At 55.9% G+C, this 15189-nt stretch overlaps 1 protein-coding gene across 2 annotated transcripts; it reads left to right on the top strand.

Moving 5' to 3' along the window:
* Positions 1 to 1601: 1601 nt before the first annotated feature.
* On the top strand, positions 1602 to 14330 carry CACNB3 (calcium voltage-gated channel auxiliary subunit beta 3). 2 transcript variants are annotated; one of them, XM_080662777.1, is made up of 13 exons: positions 1602 to 1739; positions 8935 to 9057; positions 9267 to 9389; positions 9863 to 9978; positions 10249 to 10313; positions 10527 to 10546; positions 10734 to 10814; positions 10999 to 11057; positions 11235 to 11344; positions 11607 to 11758; positions 11964 to 12059; positions 12177 to 12326; positions 13001 to 14330. In XM_080662777.1, the coding sequence occupies exons 1-13, from the start codon at positions 1698 to 1700 to the stop codon at positions 13313 to 13315; spliced, it is 1452 nt and encodes a 483-aa protein (XP_080518903.1). In that variant the 5' UTR covers positions 1602 to 1697; the 3' UTR covers positions 13316 to 14330. The 2 variants fall into 2 exon arrangements, with proteins under 2 accessions (XP_080518903.1, XP_080518902.1); XM_080662776.1 differs by lacking the exon at positions 1602 to 1739 and adding an exon at positions 4591 to 5070.
* The last annotated feature ends 859 nt before the right edge of the window (positions 14331 to 15189 follow it).

Below are 15189 nucleotides of genomic sequence, written 5' to 3'. Positions count from 1 at the left end.
AGGGCAAGTGGAGGGTCAGTTAAACAGAGCGGGAGAGAAGTCTTCCAAGATTCCCAGGGGATGGATGGGAGGATTGAGGGGAGGGGTTCTGGGCACCCCCAGGGTAAGGGAGTTAAAAAAAGAAGCTCAAGGAGGACAGTGGAGCGCCCTCAATCGGGAAGAGTTCTACTTGGTGCGGAGGGAGAGTTGGGAAGCCCCGTCATTCAGCTTCAGGGTGTGTCTGTGTCTCCACAAGGGGGTCTGCTGCATCCTCCCAGTCCCCAAGCCGCCGGCTTTGGTATGGAGAAGAGTCCAGCGAGGGTGATGGGGGTGAGGAGGAACCAATGAGAGGCAGATCCGCTCATAGGGTGCAGGGAGAGAGCTGGCTGGGGCTACACCCCTGCTCCCCCCTTCCCCCGCCAGAACTTGGGCTTGTCCTCTTTGACGTGCCCGCTCAAGGGGGCGGGAGGGGTACTGACCAGAGGATCGGTCCGAGACTCTGTACTCCCTGCTGCCCAGGCCCTGCGGGTCGCTGCTGGGCTCAGTGGAGTCGCCCCAGGAGACCAGGATGGAGGTAGGAGCGGTTTAGGGCTCCAGAGAGGCCAAGTATCGAAAAGGATACTTGGGGTGGGAATAGAGTGCAGCCTGGAATCTCATACTAGGGATCTGGAGATGGGACCGCGGATCCTGGAAAGAGAGGGGTTCGTCCTGAGCTTGGTAGGGGTCTGGCTCAGAGCTTCGGCCCCTCTGCTCCAGCCAGAACAGCGCCTCCTGCTGGCAGGGCCCGGCCTCTGCCGGCCGACAGACGGGACCCCGGGGCGGGTACCGCCACCTGGAGGGCGTGCGGCCACCGGGAGAGTGAGTCCAGGGGGCGCTGCAGCCGGTCAGGGAGAGCCGCCTTGCCTCTGCCTTTCGCCTTCGCGGGCTGAGCCCCGACACGCCAGCACCCGAAGAGAGCAGTAACAGAGCCTCCCCAGGCGCCGGGCAATCCCAGCTAGGCTATCTCCAATCGGATCCCGCAGAAGCCACAGGGTCCGGATCTGGGACAGGGAGGTGGACGGGCTTCCCCGGATCCCACAGGGAGAGCCTTGACGCAGGGGCTAGCGAGCAGTACACAAGCGTTCTTCTTTGATCCATCCGTTCCTCTGCTGAGGTCGGTCGGAGTGCTGCTGGGACCGCGCTCTCTTCCCCGGACGCTGGGCGCGGACGCACGGAGCTGGGGCCGCGGAAAGCAGAACCTTCCACCCGAAACTCCGGAGTTGGGCGGCCCTGGAGCTACTCCAGCCGTTCTGCCTGTGGCGGTGGGAGCTCCGGTCCCTTTTCTGTGGAGGGGTGCAGGAAGAAATGGGGGGGGGGGGGGCGGAGAAGGGACTATGTGGATGGAAGGACAGTGGGAGGCACCCTGATAAACAGGGACCGTAAAGAGAAGGAAGAGACTGAAATGGAGAGAAGAGGACTGAAAGGCGACGGGAGAGGGCGAGAGTGACTAGAGAAGGCAAGGCGAGAACGGGAGAAGGAAGGAGGGAGGGAGGGAAGGAGGGAAGAGAAAAGGGGGAGGGAACCCGGAGAGAGGGAAGGGGGCAGGCGGCGGAGCCAGGCGGGCGTAGGGCGAGGCCAGGCGTGCGGGCGGGGAGCCCGCGTGCAGAGCCGCAGCCGGGTCCAGCTCCCTCCTCGGAGCCCCTGGCCCGGGGGAGGGGGAGAGGCCGCTGGCCCGGTCTATGTCTTTTTCTGACTCCAGTGCAACCTTCCTGCTGAATGAGGTAAACGCGGGGCCCCTCCCCAGTGGGTGGGAGGGAAGCCCCACTCGCCCCACTCCAAGCTAAGAAGTGGGCTCGAATTTGGGGGAAATTGCAGTGATGGGGAGAGAGATCAGAGATGAGGCTTAGAGTGGAAGAAGCCATAAGAAAGAAGGGAGTGGCCGGAGCCGGTAGCTTCCAAGCACTTGAACAGGAATGGGAAGGGATGACTGCCTGGGGTGGCAGAAAAGGGGCTAGAAAATAGGGGGGAAGGAGGGTTCAGCCAAACTCCTTCGTGCCCTTCCCTGGGTTCCCTGGGGAAAGCTAGAATGCTAGGGGCTTTGGCTTGGCCCAACTCCTAAAGACTACTGAGGAGGAAGATTTCCCTGAGGTCCTAGTGCCTGCCTCAGTTTCCCCATTCAATGCTCAGGGCAATATTGGCATCTGCCCAGCTTCCTGGTGTACTTACAGAAGCTAGGTATCCTGGAGGCTCTCCGAGAACTCCAACTCCCAAACCTGGTTATTTGGATTTCCCCCCTATATCTTGCTTCTATGCCTTGGGTGCCTGCCAGCTGCCAGTCCAGCAGCTCTTTCCTTAGAAAGAGGAGGGTGGGAAGAAGCCTCTCCTGAAATGCCTTTTTTTTTTTTCTTTCCCTCAACTCTCTCCCCTTATGTGCAATCATAGAAAAGAAAAGAAAAGGGCTTGGGGTGACATGGACAATGACAGGCACATGTCTTACTACAGGACAGGCATGAGAACTGGAATAGGCAGATGTGGGTGAGGTGAGAAATGGGGGGGGGGGGCGCGACATTGAGTAGCAACTAAAAGATAAGGGAAAGGGAGAGATGCTCTGAACCTCCTCCTACAAGACCCAGGGGATTGGCCCAGGTACCGGGAACTTGAATCTATCTCCTGGGGGTGGTTGGCATGGCAACTCATGCTTCAGAAGCAGACTTAGACACCATTGTCCCACAAGGGGATGAAGACAGCAAGGTGTATGAGGAAGGAATGAGGTTGATGGCAGAACAGCTGTTACCAGGACCCCTGGTGGTAGGGAGAATCCCAAAAAGAGAGGTCTGGGGAATAGACTGGGGATTGGGAGAGAAGCAGATGCCTCAGCAGCTATCTTCTTTATTAGAATTATCTACCAGGAGCACCTTGGGGGTCATATTCTTTCACACTTCATGCCTCCTTTCTGCCCTCTGGAAGAACAGAAAGGATTGAAAGGCAGAGGATAAAAGAGGAGGATATAGGAATACTGAAGAACTAGGAGAAGGCACAAAAGTGAGAAGACAGAGTGTCTGGGAACGTCCAATACAGAAGAATTCAATATATTAACCTCCAAATTGTACTGGACGAAGAGGGAACTGTGAAAGTATACGGCCCCCCTCCCCCCAGTAGTGATGGAGCCCCTCAGCCATATGGGATCCCACAACATTGTTTGCCAAATGTAGCAGGAGGAAGGGGCTGGGCAGGGCTGGACTGCACCACTCAGGGCTAGACAGGCTAAAGACAGAGTAAAGATGATCTTAAGATAAGGCCTCTTCTCTCTTTTTCTTGCCAAGGGAACAAGAACGAGTCACAGAAGTAGGAACCACTTGGTTTGGGTGGTCTTTCTCTTCCATGCACAGTGCTTTCTCCCATAGATTTCATCAAACCCTTTCAGAGTTTTGGTTTTCTAATTCCCCTGTAGCCCTGGAAGGTAAAGGGACCAGCAGATTCTTGAGTCAACTTACTGGGGTAAGAAACGGGGAATGGAGAAAGACTGAGCTCAGACCCTCCAGGTGTAAACCTCTGTCCATCTCACACAGTGCTTTGGGTGAGTGGGGGTGGGAGGGAAAGTAGGCAATCAAAATTCAAAGGAATACTTTTGCTCAGGAGATGGAGGAAACTCAAATGGGTGGATCTTTGGGGAATTTTGCTCATAATAAAGGCTGCTGTTTGGTTTCTAACCTCAAATCTCAGTGCTCCTCTGAAGGAGACAGTCTGGCGCAGAGTGGTACATGTGGCTCCAACCAGGATACCAGCCACCCCACCCGCATCCTTTTGCTAAGGAGGGAATCGGGCCTTCAGCTAGTAATTCTGGGGAGACTTGCCTTTCCGCCCCACAAACCCCAGTGTGGCCAGGATCCCACCTTCTATCCCAGCCACAATTCCCCTGTCTCCACCCTCTGGTTTCTTTCCCATCGATTTAGGCTCACCTAAAACAGCCCCTCCCTGTCCCAGTTCCCACGGATACGTTGGCAATGCTTGCCACAGTCCTTGGCAAGGAAGTGAGGAAGGGATCCCCCATCTTGGCCAGGCGAGGATGAAATCTGCCTGCGCAACAGGTGTGGGGCTGTCAGACCCAAAACCTCCCCTAAGCGCGGGATAGGCGACACGGCCCTTTGTTGCAGGGTCCCAAAAGTGAGGGGTACGAGCACCTGCGGGGAGGGGCTACTTTCATGGCATTGACCTGGAGTCGCCAAACCCATTCCTCCTCAGTACCATTGCGGGGTTCGCTTTTGGCGTCTCTGGAACCGCCTGGGCACCTAAGCGCAGCCCGCTCACCTGGGGCCTCTCCCCCTCCTGCCGCCCGCCCCCGCCCCGCCTCTTCGGTCTCCCCATTTTCCCGTCTCCCCCTTCCTCCCTCTGTCTCTATCATTTCTTTCTTTCTTTCTTTCTCTCTTTCCCGCCTCCGGTAACCAGCTCTCGCTTTCTCGACTCAGGTCTGGCCTCCCTCCGGCGCTCCGCGCCCCCTCCCCTCCCCCGCTCCAGTCCTTTGTTTCCCGACGGAGTATTTCCTGGGTTGCCGAGCGTCTCTGTCTCCGCATCTCTCCTCGCTCCGCCTCCTCCCAGCCTGGATCCGCCCGCCTGCCGTCTCTCCACCCCTTCCTCCCCGCTGCCCCTCAGGCCCATAGGTGCTGGGGGACCCACCTTCTACCCGGCTCCCGTCGGCTACCCTCTCCCGGCCGGGTTTCGGGCTCCCCGGGAGGCCGGCGCCCCCGCCACCACCCCCGCCAGGTCCCGGGGAGGGGGGGTCAGGTGGGCGGGCACTATTGTTTTAGGAGCCGGCGCCGGATTCCACAGCGGCGCTTGGGGTGGCACCGGCAGGGTTTGGGGGGTGGGGTGGGGGGAGCGGTGATTAGAGCTCTGAGCAGCTGGTCTTCGCGGCTCGCTCCCTCCTTCGCGCTCCCTCGCTCGGCGCTGCCGTCCGCAGGGCTGCGGGGCTCAGAGGCATCTCTCGGGCGCGGCCCGCGGTCCTCGCCCCTGCCTCTGGGTTGCTCCTGCCCCCCGGCGCCGCTCGCTTTCCCCCACCCGGACTCCCCCATGTATGACGACTCCTACGTGCCCGGGTTTGAGGACTCGGAGGCGGTGAGTGCCCACGGCGAGGGTGGGGGTGGGGAAGTTGGGTGACACCTCCTCTCCCTTGGACCCTTCTCCCAGTTCAGTACTTTGAAAAGACGTCTCAGTAGCGGAGCAGGGAATGTAGGGGGGCGCTCCAGAAAAGTGGGAAGATGGATTTTCATATCAGGGGCTCCCCAGTCCCAGACCAAGAGACAACGGTGGTGTGCAGGGAGGGGGTAGTGTGGGGGAAAGACTCGAGCAGGTGTTTCCAAAGCTCAGGAAGAAAGGTAGAGGGGAAAGGGCTGGAGGCTGAGGGCACAGGGGCTTTAGAAATGGCACACACACAATGTCTGGAGTTCCCTAAGGAGCATGTGTGGGGTCTGAACATAACCGCTACAGGAGAAGCTGGGTCTCTTGATTCCCAGGGGGACAATCTAGACCTGTGCCTCAGGTAAAGGACAAATTTAGGGAGCTTGGGAGAACACCAGAGAATCAGGTACCAGCCTCTTCAGACAGAAAGATCACAAAACTTGAAGATCTCCATTATCCCTTCTCCTGTCCGGCCTGAGCTTGCCTTCTCTCCTCACCCTCCCTCCAGCCCAGCTTCTCTTCCAGGCTGGAAACTGGGCACCCAGCACATGGGTGGGCCGGCTGACCGGCCCCCTCCAGCCCATGCCTCCTGCTGAGGTGTCCTCAGAGCTGCGGGCATCCTGAGCTCCTGCTCAGCATGGAGGTTGGAGGTGAAGCCAGAGGAGCTGAGGGCCTGGGGATGGAGAGGAAGCTCTTTGCTCAGAGAACCAGGCAACCGATAAATATTTAATTCTCCTCTTTGCTTTTATCTCCTGACCCACTGAGACAAATCAGCTCATTAGGCAGTGATTCCCGGAGCTCAGAGAGAAGGAAGAGTGCCTGGAAAGAGGGGGCAAGGACGGGGAGCAGCTTCTCATCCCTTCTCTCAAACAGCACACAAGAAGTCTCCTTAGGAGAGGACCACTAAATGGTGGGAAGGGGTCCCTGATAGGTGTGAAAGGTAGTGCACTCCAGGGTTGAAAGTGGAGTGTTGGAGTCTTCTTTCATCTCTTGCTGCCAAACCCAGGAGTTTTAGGGGTCACAGTGGGCAGCTATCAGTCCTTTTCTGGGGCTGGGCTCCTGCTGGGCCAAATTCCCCATTGGGCCTCTAGGGCTAATTACATGGCAGCAAGAACAGATGATTTTCAAGGCTCTGGTGGACACCTATTTATGATGGTTGAAGAGACAGTTGGCATGGCCCAGGGTGCCAAGGTGAGCTTAAGAAGAAACCTCCCTGTAGGGCTGGAGGGCCCTAGAGAGAAGGCAAGAGCTGCTGCAAGGTAAAGACTGACATGTGGATGGTGTTGGGAGCAGTCTGCTAACCCATCACTTGCCCCACCCCTCTCTGGTCCCTGGATCACCCTCCTCCACTTTCCTTTCTCTTGCCTGGCTCTCTTGCTCTCTCTGGGTCCCCCTCTGAAGCAGTAGGAGGGAGATCAGGCTCTAAATAAATCCACCGGCTCATCTCCCTCCTCTCCTTCCCCCGTGCCAAGCAAGAGTGGAGCTGCAGCCTGCCCACACACTCACCAGGCAAGGGGGGCACCACTAGGGCACTGTGCCAACTCCTGGCAGCTCTGAAGTACTGAGCCTCTGGCTGTTTTGGCATAATGGGGTAGGGGAGGCAAGACCCCAGATAAGGCTTGGCAAAGGCATCCTGGCTTCCCTACGTGATACCAGAGCATGAGAGAGAGGTGAGCTCTGAGGACTTGGGAATAAGGAGAGGGGGTTTCATTCTGAGCCCAACTCATTCAACATTTAAGGAGAGATCCTATTATTTCCATCCTAGGGCAAGAGGTCAGGTAATCCAGGTGCTCCAGGCAGGGATGTTATGATGACTAAATTAGGCTGAGAAACTGGAGAGCGGAGACTAAAGGTTAGACTCCTCTCAGCACAGGTCTGGGCATCTAGGAGGCATCTGAAAGGTGCTTATCAAAGTGAGTGGGCCTCCTGCCTTGCCTCCTGCCTCCCAGCCTGTTGGGCCCTATTCCCTTCACTCAGCCATCTCCCACAGAGGTGTATTCTGTATCTACGACCCCTGGAAGAAGGTCCCCCTCTCTACTGACCATGTAAAGGTTCTTCCTGGGGCTCAGCCGCTCTTTATCCAACTGCCAAGCCAGCCTTATTTTGTTCTCAAAAGGGATGGGAAACAGCAGGCAGACCTACTTCTCTGTAAAATGAAAGACTTTCCCCCCCTGTGCTATATTCATGTTGTCTACCACAACATTGACTTAGCTTAGGCCCTAGGGCCTGGGCTGACATCAAGCTGACCAGCCCTCTTGCCCATGAAGGGGCTGGAGCAGAGGGCATGCCAGACAGCAGTTTGTCTTCCCCACTGAGAGTCTGGCCTCTGCTGCCTTCTGTAGGTAGTCATGCACGGCGGGCTTGAAGGAATGTTCCTCAGTCTGAAAATATCCTAAAACCCCTTCCGTACTCACACACACATTCCCACATGGACCCCTTATCTAGGCTCCTACCTTATCTCTGCCACCTGCACCTCAGAATTGATAGAAGTACCACTGCAGGCCTCTGATCATAAAGAGGGGAAACTGGGGCAGAAAAAAAAGATTCCCTTTACCCTAAACTGAGGGGGAAACCCAGACATCCTGACTTCTGTCCTCCTGTCCTAAGGCCCCGATGCTCTTGCTCATTTGTGCATTTCCTCACAGCCTTGAAGGTGAGCTCTGCAACCCTCCAAATGCATCCTCATTGCCCAAAGACTCTTACTGTGGATAAGACTCAGATACTCCCTGGCTCAGGTTACCAATGACCCCCTCCCTATATCCCCAGGGTCCTGCTCCTCCACTGGGTTGGCTGGCACCAACATGGCCTTCCTCCTGGGCTGATATCCCCTGGGGGGTGGAGCTGGGAGCTATGAGCCAGGTGGTGGGCGTGGCTCAGCCTCACAGGCTCATGGAGATAGCTTTGTGTTGTTGCCTTTAGTCTGTCTTTTTTTTTTTTTTTTAAATATATTTTTGTTGATTTCAGAGAGGAAGGAAGAGGAGAGAGAGAGAGAAACATCGATGAGAGAGAATCATTGATCGGCTGCCTCCTGCACGCCCCACACTGGGGATCGAGCCCACAACCCAGGCATGTGCCCAGACTGTGACCTCCTAGTTCATAGGTCGACGCTAAACCACTGAGCCACACCAGCCGGGCCAGTCTGTGTCTTGTTTGCTGCCCACACCTGGCCAGTTGCCCCAGCACGTGTGAGAGAAAAGTGGGGGTAGGGAGAGTGGAGAGGAAGAAACTCCCAGGAGTTGGCAGCTCTGTATCCTCTTCACCCTGGAAGGATAGGGACTTGGGGAGATGAGATCTAAGGGGTGCATGGCCGTATCCTGACACTCAGGAACAGTGCCTTCCAACCAGCATCTATTGACTGTTCCCAACTGGCTGCTTATCTGCCCGTCATTTTAAAGGGATAACGTCTAGGTGGCTTTGCAAGCTGATGTGAACAAGAGGGCTGGGTTGCCTGGATTCAGAATTATCTTCAATATATCATCTTCAAGACATCTTTCTTCCCTCTGCCTTGGAGGAGGACATGGTAGAGGGGAGGAAAGGGAGGAAGGAGGGAAGTGAAAGCTCTATTCAAAGCTGCAGTATTAATAGGCTTCGGGGGAGGAGCCAGATCTTAGCACATATGGATTGGGTGGCATTCCTGCAGCCCCAGATGCACTGGGGCCCTTTTCAGGGAAACTGGAGGGACTGTTGGAGCCCAGTCACTTCTGTGGACATGGAGAGGCTGGGGTTTGTGGAGGGTTCGAGGGTGCCCCTATATACTCTTTACCCTTGAGCCCAGGGATCACAGCCTCTCCCCCATGCCAGGGTTCAGCTGACTCCTATACCAGCCGCCCATCTCTGGACTCAGACGTCTCCCTGGAGGAGGACCGGGAAAGTGCCCGGCGGGAAGTGGAGAGTCAGGCCCAGCAGCAGCTGGAGAGAGCCAAGGTATCCTCTGCTTGTGAGCTGGGGGCAGAACAGGCCAGGCTGGGTGGAAGCTTGTACTCCGTCCTACGTCCCTAGCGGTCAGTGGGCAGGATGTACGTGAGTGTGAAAGGTTGTGTGTGTGTGATGGGTGGACAATGGGGCCCCCACCCTCTGCTGATGGGGCAGTGGGACTGGAACCCCTCATTGGCACTGATGGCCAAATTCTCTAGCACAAACCTGTGGCATTTGCTGTGAGGACCAATGTCAGCTACTGTGGTGTACTGGACGAGGAGTGCCCAGTCCAGGGCTCTGGAGTCAACTTTGAGGCCAAAGATTTTCTGCACATTAAAGAGGTGACCACCCACACCCCCCTAATAGAAGCCATTTAATTTCCCTCCTCTTGCCCCAGTTCCTATTCTCTTAGGTTAGTTCTCAGACTATAAACAAGTCCCCGAACTCCTCAACTTTATCCTTAACACACACACATACACCCCTTATATCCAAAACCCAACAAACCTCAGCGTCTCCATACTTCTGAGATCTGGCTTGGGCCTCAGTCTTCACATGTGTAAAGTGAGCAGTTAGATTAGCTGCCTCTTAGGTCCCCTGCAGGTGACAGCTATGAAGCATCACACTAAAATCTTGGGGTGGCTCAAAACTGGCTGCCCTTCCCTCTGGCACCTTCTCCTGCCCCCTCCAGCCCCCCACCCCTTGTGCTGCCTTTGTCAGCCCAGCTCTGTGAATATCTCCCTGGCTCTTCAAGCTGGAGAGCCAGAACTGAGTCCTTTGCCTCCTCACCTCCCTTTCTGCTCCATCCCATGCCCAGAAGTACAGCAATGATTGGTGGATCGGTCGGCTAGTGAAAGAGGGCGGGGACATCGCCTTCATCCCCAGCCCCCAGCGCCTGGAGAGCATCCGGCTCAAGCAGGAGCAGAAGGCCAGGTGAGAGCAGGGCTGTGACTCAGTAAACATTCCCTGCCCCTCTCAATGTGGGCACTTTACTTGAAGTCCACTTTACTATACATGCACGCATATCCCACCCCTAAATACACACACTCATTCCCACCTGTACACATTTACATTGCACAAATATGCACGCATGCACACACAAATGCACATGTCACACCTCCCTCATTAGCTAAACTACAAGGAAATGTATACAACTGTTAAATAATGTGTGGAACACTTACTGACCTTCCTTTCTCCTTTCAGGAGATCCGGAAACCCTTCCAGCCTGAGTGACATTGGCAACCGACGCTCCCCTCCTCCATCTCTAGGTAGCCTCCCCACAGCCCACCTGTCTTGGGTAGGTGGGTCACTGGGACTCGGGGCAGGGAGATTTTTCCCCAGGTGAACTGTGTGGGGAGGGGTTGGTGAGGGGTCAGAAGAGCTGGCAGAAGCCCAGTGTCTCCCCTGGGGAAAGGAATACATGCCCCCAGGGCCTTTCCCCCCTTCACCAACGTTAATCTTTTATTTCCTTTTCCAAAAAGCCAAGCAGAAGCAAAAACAGGTGAGTCAAGGAAGGGACCTGGGCTTGGGGGCTCATGGCTGTAGGAACAGGCTTCTGGGCAGTCTTTGTGGAGGGGCAGCAGAACAAGGAGGGAGGGAGCCCAGAACTTCTGAATTGGCCCCCACCAGTCAGGCATAGGGCAGGCCACCAGGCCATGGCTTTGCTTGACCTCAGGTCAATTCTGCAGGCAGAACATGTTCCCCCATATGATGTGGTGCCCTCCATGCGGCCTGTGGTGCTGGTTGGACCCTCTCTGAAAGGTTATGAGGTGAGAGGAAGTCCTTGACCCCAAAGATCACCTCTGCCAAGCCTGCCATGGGAAGGCCCCAGGGACAATGGGAGGGGCCTGTGTGTGGAGGGGATGGGCTCCAGGGCCATGCCTGCTGACGCTGCCCTTCTCCAAGAAGGCCCTCAGTCAGTTCCATTCCATTGCCCTCATCTCTCCCACCCAGGTCACAGACATGATGCAGAAGGCTCTCTTTGACTTCCTCAAACATAGGTTTGATGGCAGGTAAGCTGCTCTGGCCTGAGGTGGCCTGAGAACCAGGGAGAAGATCATTGCCTCCTAACATATGTCTATAGCAAGGTCTTTTCTAAATGGAAAGTTAGGAATTAGGAGATCCTGGGTAAGGAGGGGCCTAGAGCTCGAAATTTAGAAGTGATCTGTGATTCTCCACTGCCACCCCAGGATCTCCATCACCCGAGTCACAGCTGACCTCTCACTGGCAAAGCGCTCTGTGCTCAACAATCCAGGCAAGAGGACCATCATTGAGCGTTCCTCCGCGCGCTCCAGCATCGGTGAGAAGTCCCCAGCTCCTACTTCTCTGCTCAAGGCCTCTTCCTGAGAACCTTCTCCTACCTTTTTCTTTCCCAACTCTTCCTCTGCCTGCCCCCAAGATTGGCAAGACCACACCCCAGTCTCCTCAGTTCCCTATTCTTCTGCCTGCCCAGGCCTTGATGAATGCCCTCTCCCTCCATTATTGGGGAGGCCCCCAAGCCCCACTGGAGGAAGTGGGGGGAGCCGCCGGTGAACACTGTGGCTCACTTGCTCCCTCTATAGCTGAAGTACAGAGTGAGATTGAGCGCATTTTTGAGCTGGCTAAATCCCTGCAGCTGGTAGTGTTGGATGCTGACACCATCAACCACCCAGCACAGCTGGCCAAGACCTCACTGGCCCCCATCATTGTGTTTGTCAAAGTATCCTCACCGAAGGTAAGTCAGCAGCAGAGGTGGGGGAGGCCCCCAGGGCTGCCCTCCTAGAATGCGTCACAGTTTAGCTTGGCACCTGCCCCAGGGCTCCTGAGTTCCCTTTTCCTGGTGCCAAATCACAAGTGGGGGACATGCCCAGTTCTTTCTAGGCCCAGCTCTGCCCAGGGCCCCCAGAGACTCCGGGCCTCACTCTGCCCTTTCCCCTCAGGTACTCCAGCGTCTCATCCGCTCCCGAGGGAAGTCACAGATGAAGCACCTGACTGTGCAGATGATGGCATATGATAAGCTGGTTCAGTGTCCACCAGTGAGTGCCTGGGGCAGCTGCCCCTATGCCCACTCTTGCTTTTCTAGGGCTGGGGCAGTGATGGAGATGGGGTGGGGAATGCTGCTTAGGGGAAGCCAACATTCCCCCTTTCCCCAGGAGTCCTTTGATGTGATTTTGGATGAGAACCAGCTGGAGGATGCCTGTGAGCACCTGGCTGAGTACCTGGAAGTTTACTGGCGTGCCACCCACCACCCAGCCCCCAGCCCAGGTCTTCTGGGTCCTCCCAGTGCCATCCCTGGACTTCAGGTAATCATTTCCAGTTGGCACTGATGTTTAGGCTAAGCCAGCCAAAGCAATGCCCCCTCCCTGCCCAGAGGCTTGTCCTTGGCCTCCAGTTTGAGCTAGGGCAGATGGACAAAGGAACTTCCTGATGAGAGAGGGAATAAATCAATATGATGGGTAACAGAGGTTACTTTTCTAAGGCTCAAAAGAAACATACTCTCAAACTTTTCTATTTTTTTTTTTTTTAATCCTCACTGGAGGATATTTTTCCATTGATCTTTAGAGAGAGTGTAAGGGAGGGGGAGAAACAGAGAAACATCGATGTGAGAGACACACATCGATTGGTTGCCTCCCGCACCAGGGCCAAGGATTGAGCCTGCAACCAAGGTACATGCCCTTGACTGGAATCAAACCTGGGACCCTTCAGTCCATGGGCCGGCACCCTATCCGCTGAGCCAAACTGGTGAGGGCTCTCTGGTCTGTCTTGAAGGCAGAGACTGAATTTTGCTGGAGTCAAAAGCTCCAGTTTTCCATATCTGAAGAGGAAGAATAAGCCAGTATGCTTCTCTCCCTGGCACTATTTCCTGTACCCAGGAACTGAGGGTTGAGGGGGAAGAATTCCCCATCCTAGTAGACATGGGAGGGAGGCCAAGGCGAGGTCTGTACTGCCTCACTTAGAGCTGGTGTGTTACCCCCAGAACCAGCAGCTGCTGGGGGAGCGTGGCGAGGAACACTCACCCCTTGAGCGGGACAGCTTGATGCCCTCAGATGAGGCCAGCGAGAGCTCCCGCCAAGCCTGGACGGGATCCTCACAGCGTAGCTCCCGCCACCTGGAGGAGGACTATGCAGACGCCTACCAGGACCTGTACCAGCCTCACCGCCAACACACCTCTGGGCTGCCTAGTGCTAATGGGCATGACCCCCAAGACCGACTCCTCGCCCAGGATTCGGAGAACAATCACAATGAGCGGAACTGGCAGCGCAACCGGCCCTGGCCCAAGGATAGCTACTGACCGCCTCCTGCTGTCCTACCCTGGCAGGCACAGGCACAGCTGGCTGGGGCACCTACTCCAGGCAGGCTGGCATTAGACTGGCACTAGGCTCAGCCCCTAACAACCCCCTGCCCAGCTCCAGGGCTGCCTGTGATCCTAAGGTTCTTGGAAATGCAGGGTCCCCCTTACCTCCTGGGCAGTGACCCCCTAAGCTCCCATTCCAGGTACTAGCTGTGTGTGCTGCACCCCTGGCACCTTCCTCTCCTCCTGCACAAGAAGCTGCCCCACTGGGCAGTGCCCTCAGGCCAGGATCCCCTTAGCAGGGACCTTCCCACCAGACTCAGGGAAGGGATGCCCCCTCAAAGTGACAAGAGGTTGGGGTGTGGGCAACATGACATTAAGAAGAAACAAGGCTCCTGAGCAGACACAAGTCCTAACAGAGGATTCAGGCTTTGTGCTTTGGGGTCTGAGGACCTCCACTCACCTCACTGCCACTCGAGAAAAGAGACAATCAGAGCCCAACAGGGTGGCACTCCCATCCATCAGCTGGGGAGGCATCTACATACAAGGCTGGAGTAGCAGGCTGGCTGGGCTGGGGCCAAAGGCCTTACAGCTAAGGGTCTGGAATGGAAGGGTCTCCTCACCCTGCCAGGAATCTTCCTAACATCTGACGGGACCAGGGACAGGAGCTGACCCGAGTTGAGGGTTTGGGAAGGGAGGGCATGTGTAGCAGAGACCGTATGGAACAGCTTTGGGGGCCTCCTTGCCCCCCTCATCCTTTTGCTCTTGCATCCTGTCATTTCTGTTCTTGGCCCTCGTGCCTCGTGGGGCATATGGGCCCCCAACTTTATTCCCTCATTCATAGCTGCTGCTTGTTATGTTGCGGTTAGGTGGAGAGAGACACAGTGGACAGCCCTCAGAGGCCCGGTCTACCCGGCTACCCTTGCCTTATGGCTCTAGTGTGTGATCTACAGAGCATGCTCCACAAGACCCTGACCCACCTCACTGTCATCACTAATAAACACCATGCACAGTCCTTCGGGCTCCTGTTCTGTCTGCTGGCTCAGGTGGCCGGTTCCTCATTGTGTGGCCCAAGTCTAGAGAAGGCAAAGAAATGTCCTGGCCTTTCTCTCACAGAGGACTCACTGAGTGGAAAGGGACAAAGGAGAGCTGGGGAAGAAACTGCCCCCCCGCCGCCCCCACCATTATGCCCTCAGGCTGATACATCTAGGGGTTCAGCAGCACAGAAAGGACTTGTTTTGGGAGGTGGGGAAGAGGCTTATTGACAACCTACACTGTCCCTGCCTCAGGCCCTGTAGCTACAACTTGAACGCCATGTATTTGCCCAACAATTTTAGAGTAAGGAAGTACAGGAATAAGATGGTACCGAGGGAGGACCCAGGCCCTGCAGCCCTCTTTCTACAACCTCTCATCACTCCTTGAGGCTCCTGGTGCCCATCTCCACCCCCTCCCATGAGCAGTGAGCTCAGCAACTGGGGAGCCACAAGCAAAGAGACTAAAAGCTGGGTGTCAGGCACACAGCATCAGGGGACGAGAGTGGTCCCAATTGTGCCTCACCTGCCAGTTTCACAACTGCTTTCCTTTCTCACCCTGTGGAAAGCTCCCCAGGGGTATCCAGGCCAGAGCTACATGTTCAGTGAGTCTAGAGAAGGGGAGGAAAGATGCATTAGGACGCTGCTGTCATAGCTTTTCCAACCCCGTCGGTGCCTCCTGTAGACTTAGACCAGGGGTGGGCAAACTTTTTGACTCAAGGGCCACAATGGGTTCTTAAACTGGACCGAAGGGCCGGAACAAAAGCATGGATGGAGTTTGTGTGAACTAATATAAATTCAAAGTAAAGGAGGGGAGGGGAGAGCAAGAGAACCGGATAGAAC

This window comes from Plecotus auritus (genome assembly GCF_963455305.1).
Source record: "Plecotus auritus genome assembly, chromosome: 3".
Taxonomy (NCBI): Eukaryota; Metazoa; Chordata; class Mammalia; order Chiroptera; family Vespertilionidae; genus Plecotus; species Plecotus auritus.
The sequence above is the reverse complement of the archived record's forward strand: the minus strand, read 5'-3'. Positions and strand labels throughout refer to the sequence as shown.

Coding starts and splice junctions, on each gene's coding strand:
- CACNB3 (XM_080662776.1), top strand. CDS start 5,026: ATGTATGACGACTCCTACGTGCCCGGGTTTGAGGACTCGGAGGCG. Junction 10,314..10,526: donor CTCCCCTCCTCCATCTCTAG/GTAGCCTCCCCA, acceptor TTTTCCAAAAAG/CCAAGCAGAAGCAAAAACAG. Junction 11,759..11,963: donor TCAAAGTATCCTCACCGAAG/GTAAGTCAGCAG, acceptor CTTTCCCCTCAG/GTACTCCAGCGTCTCATCCG.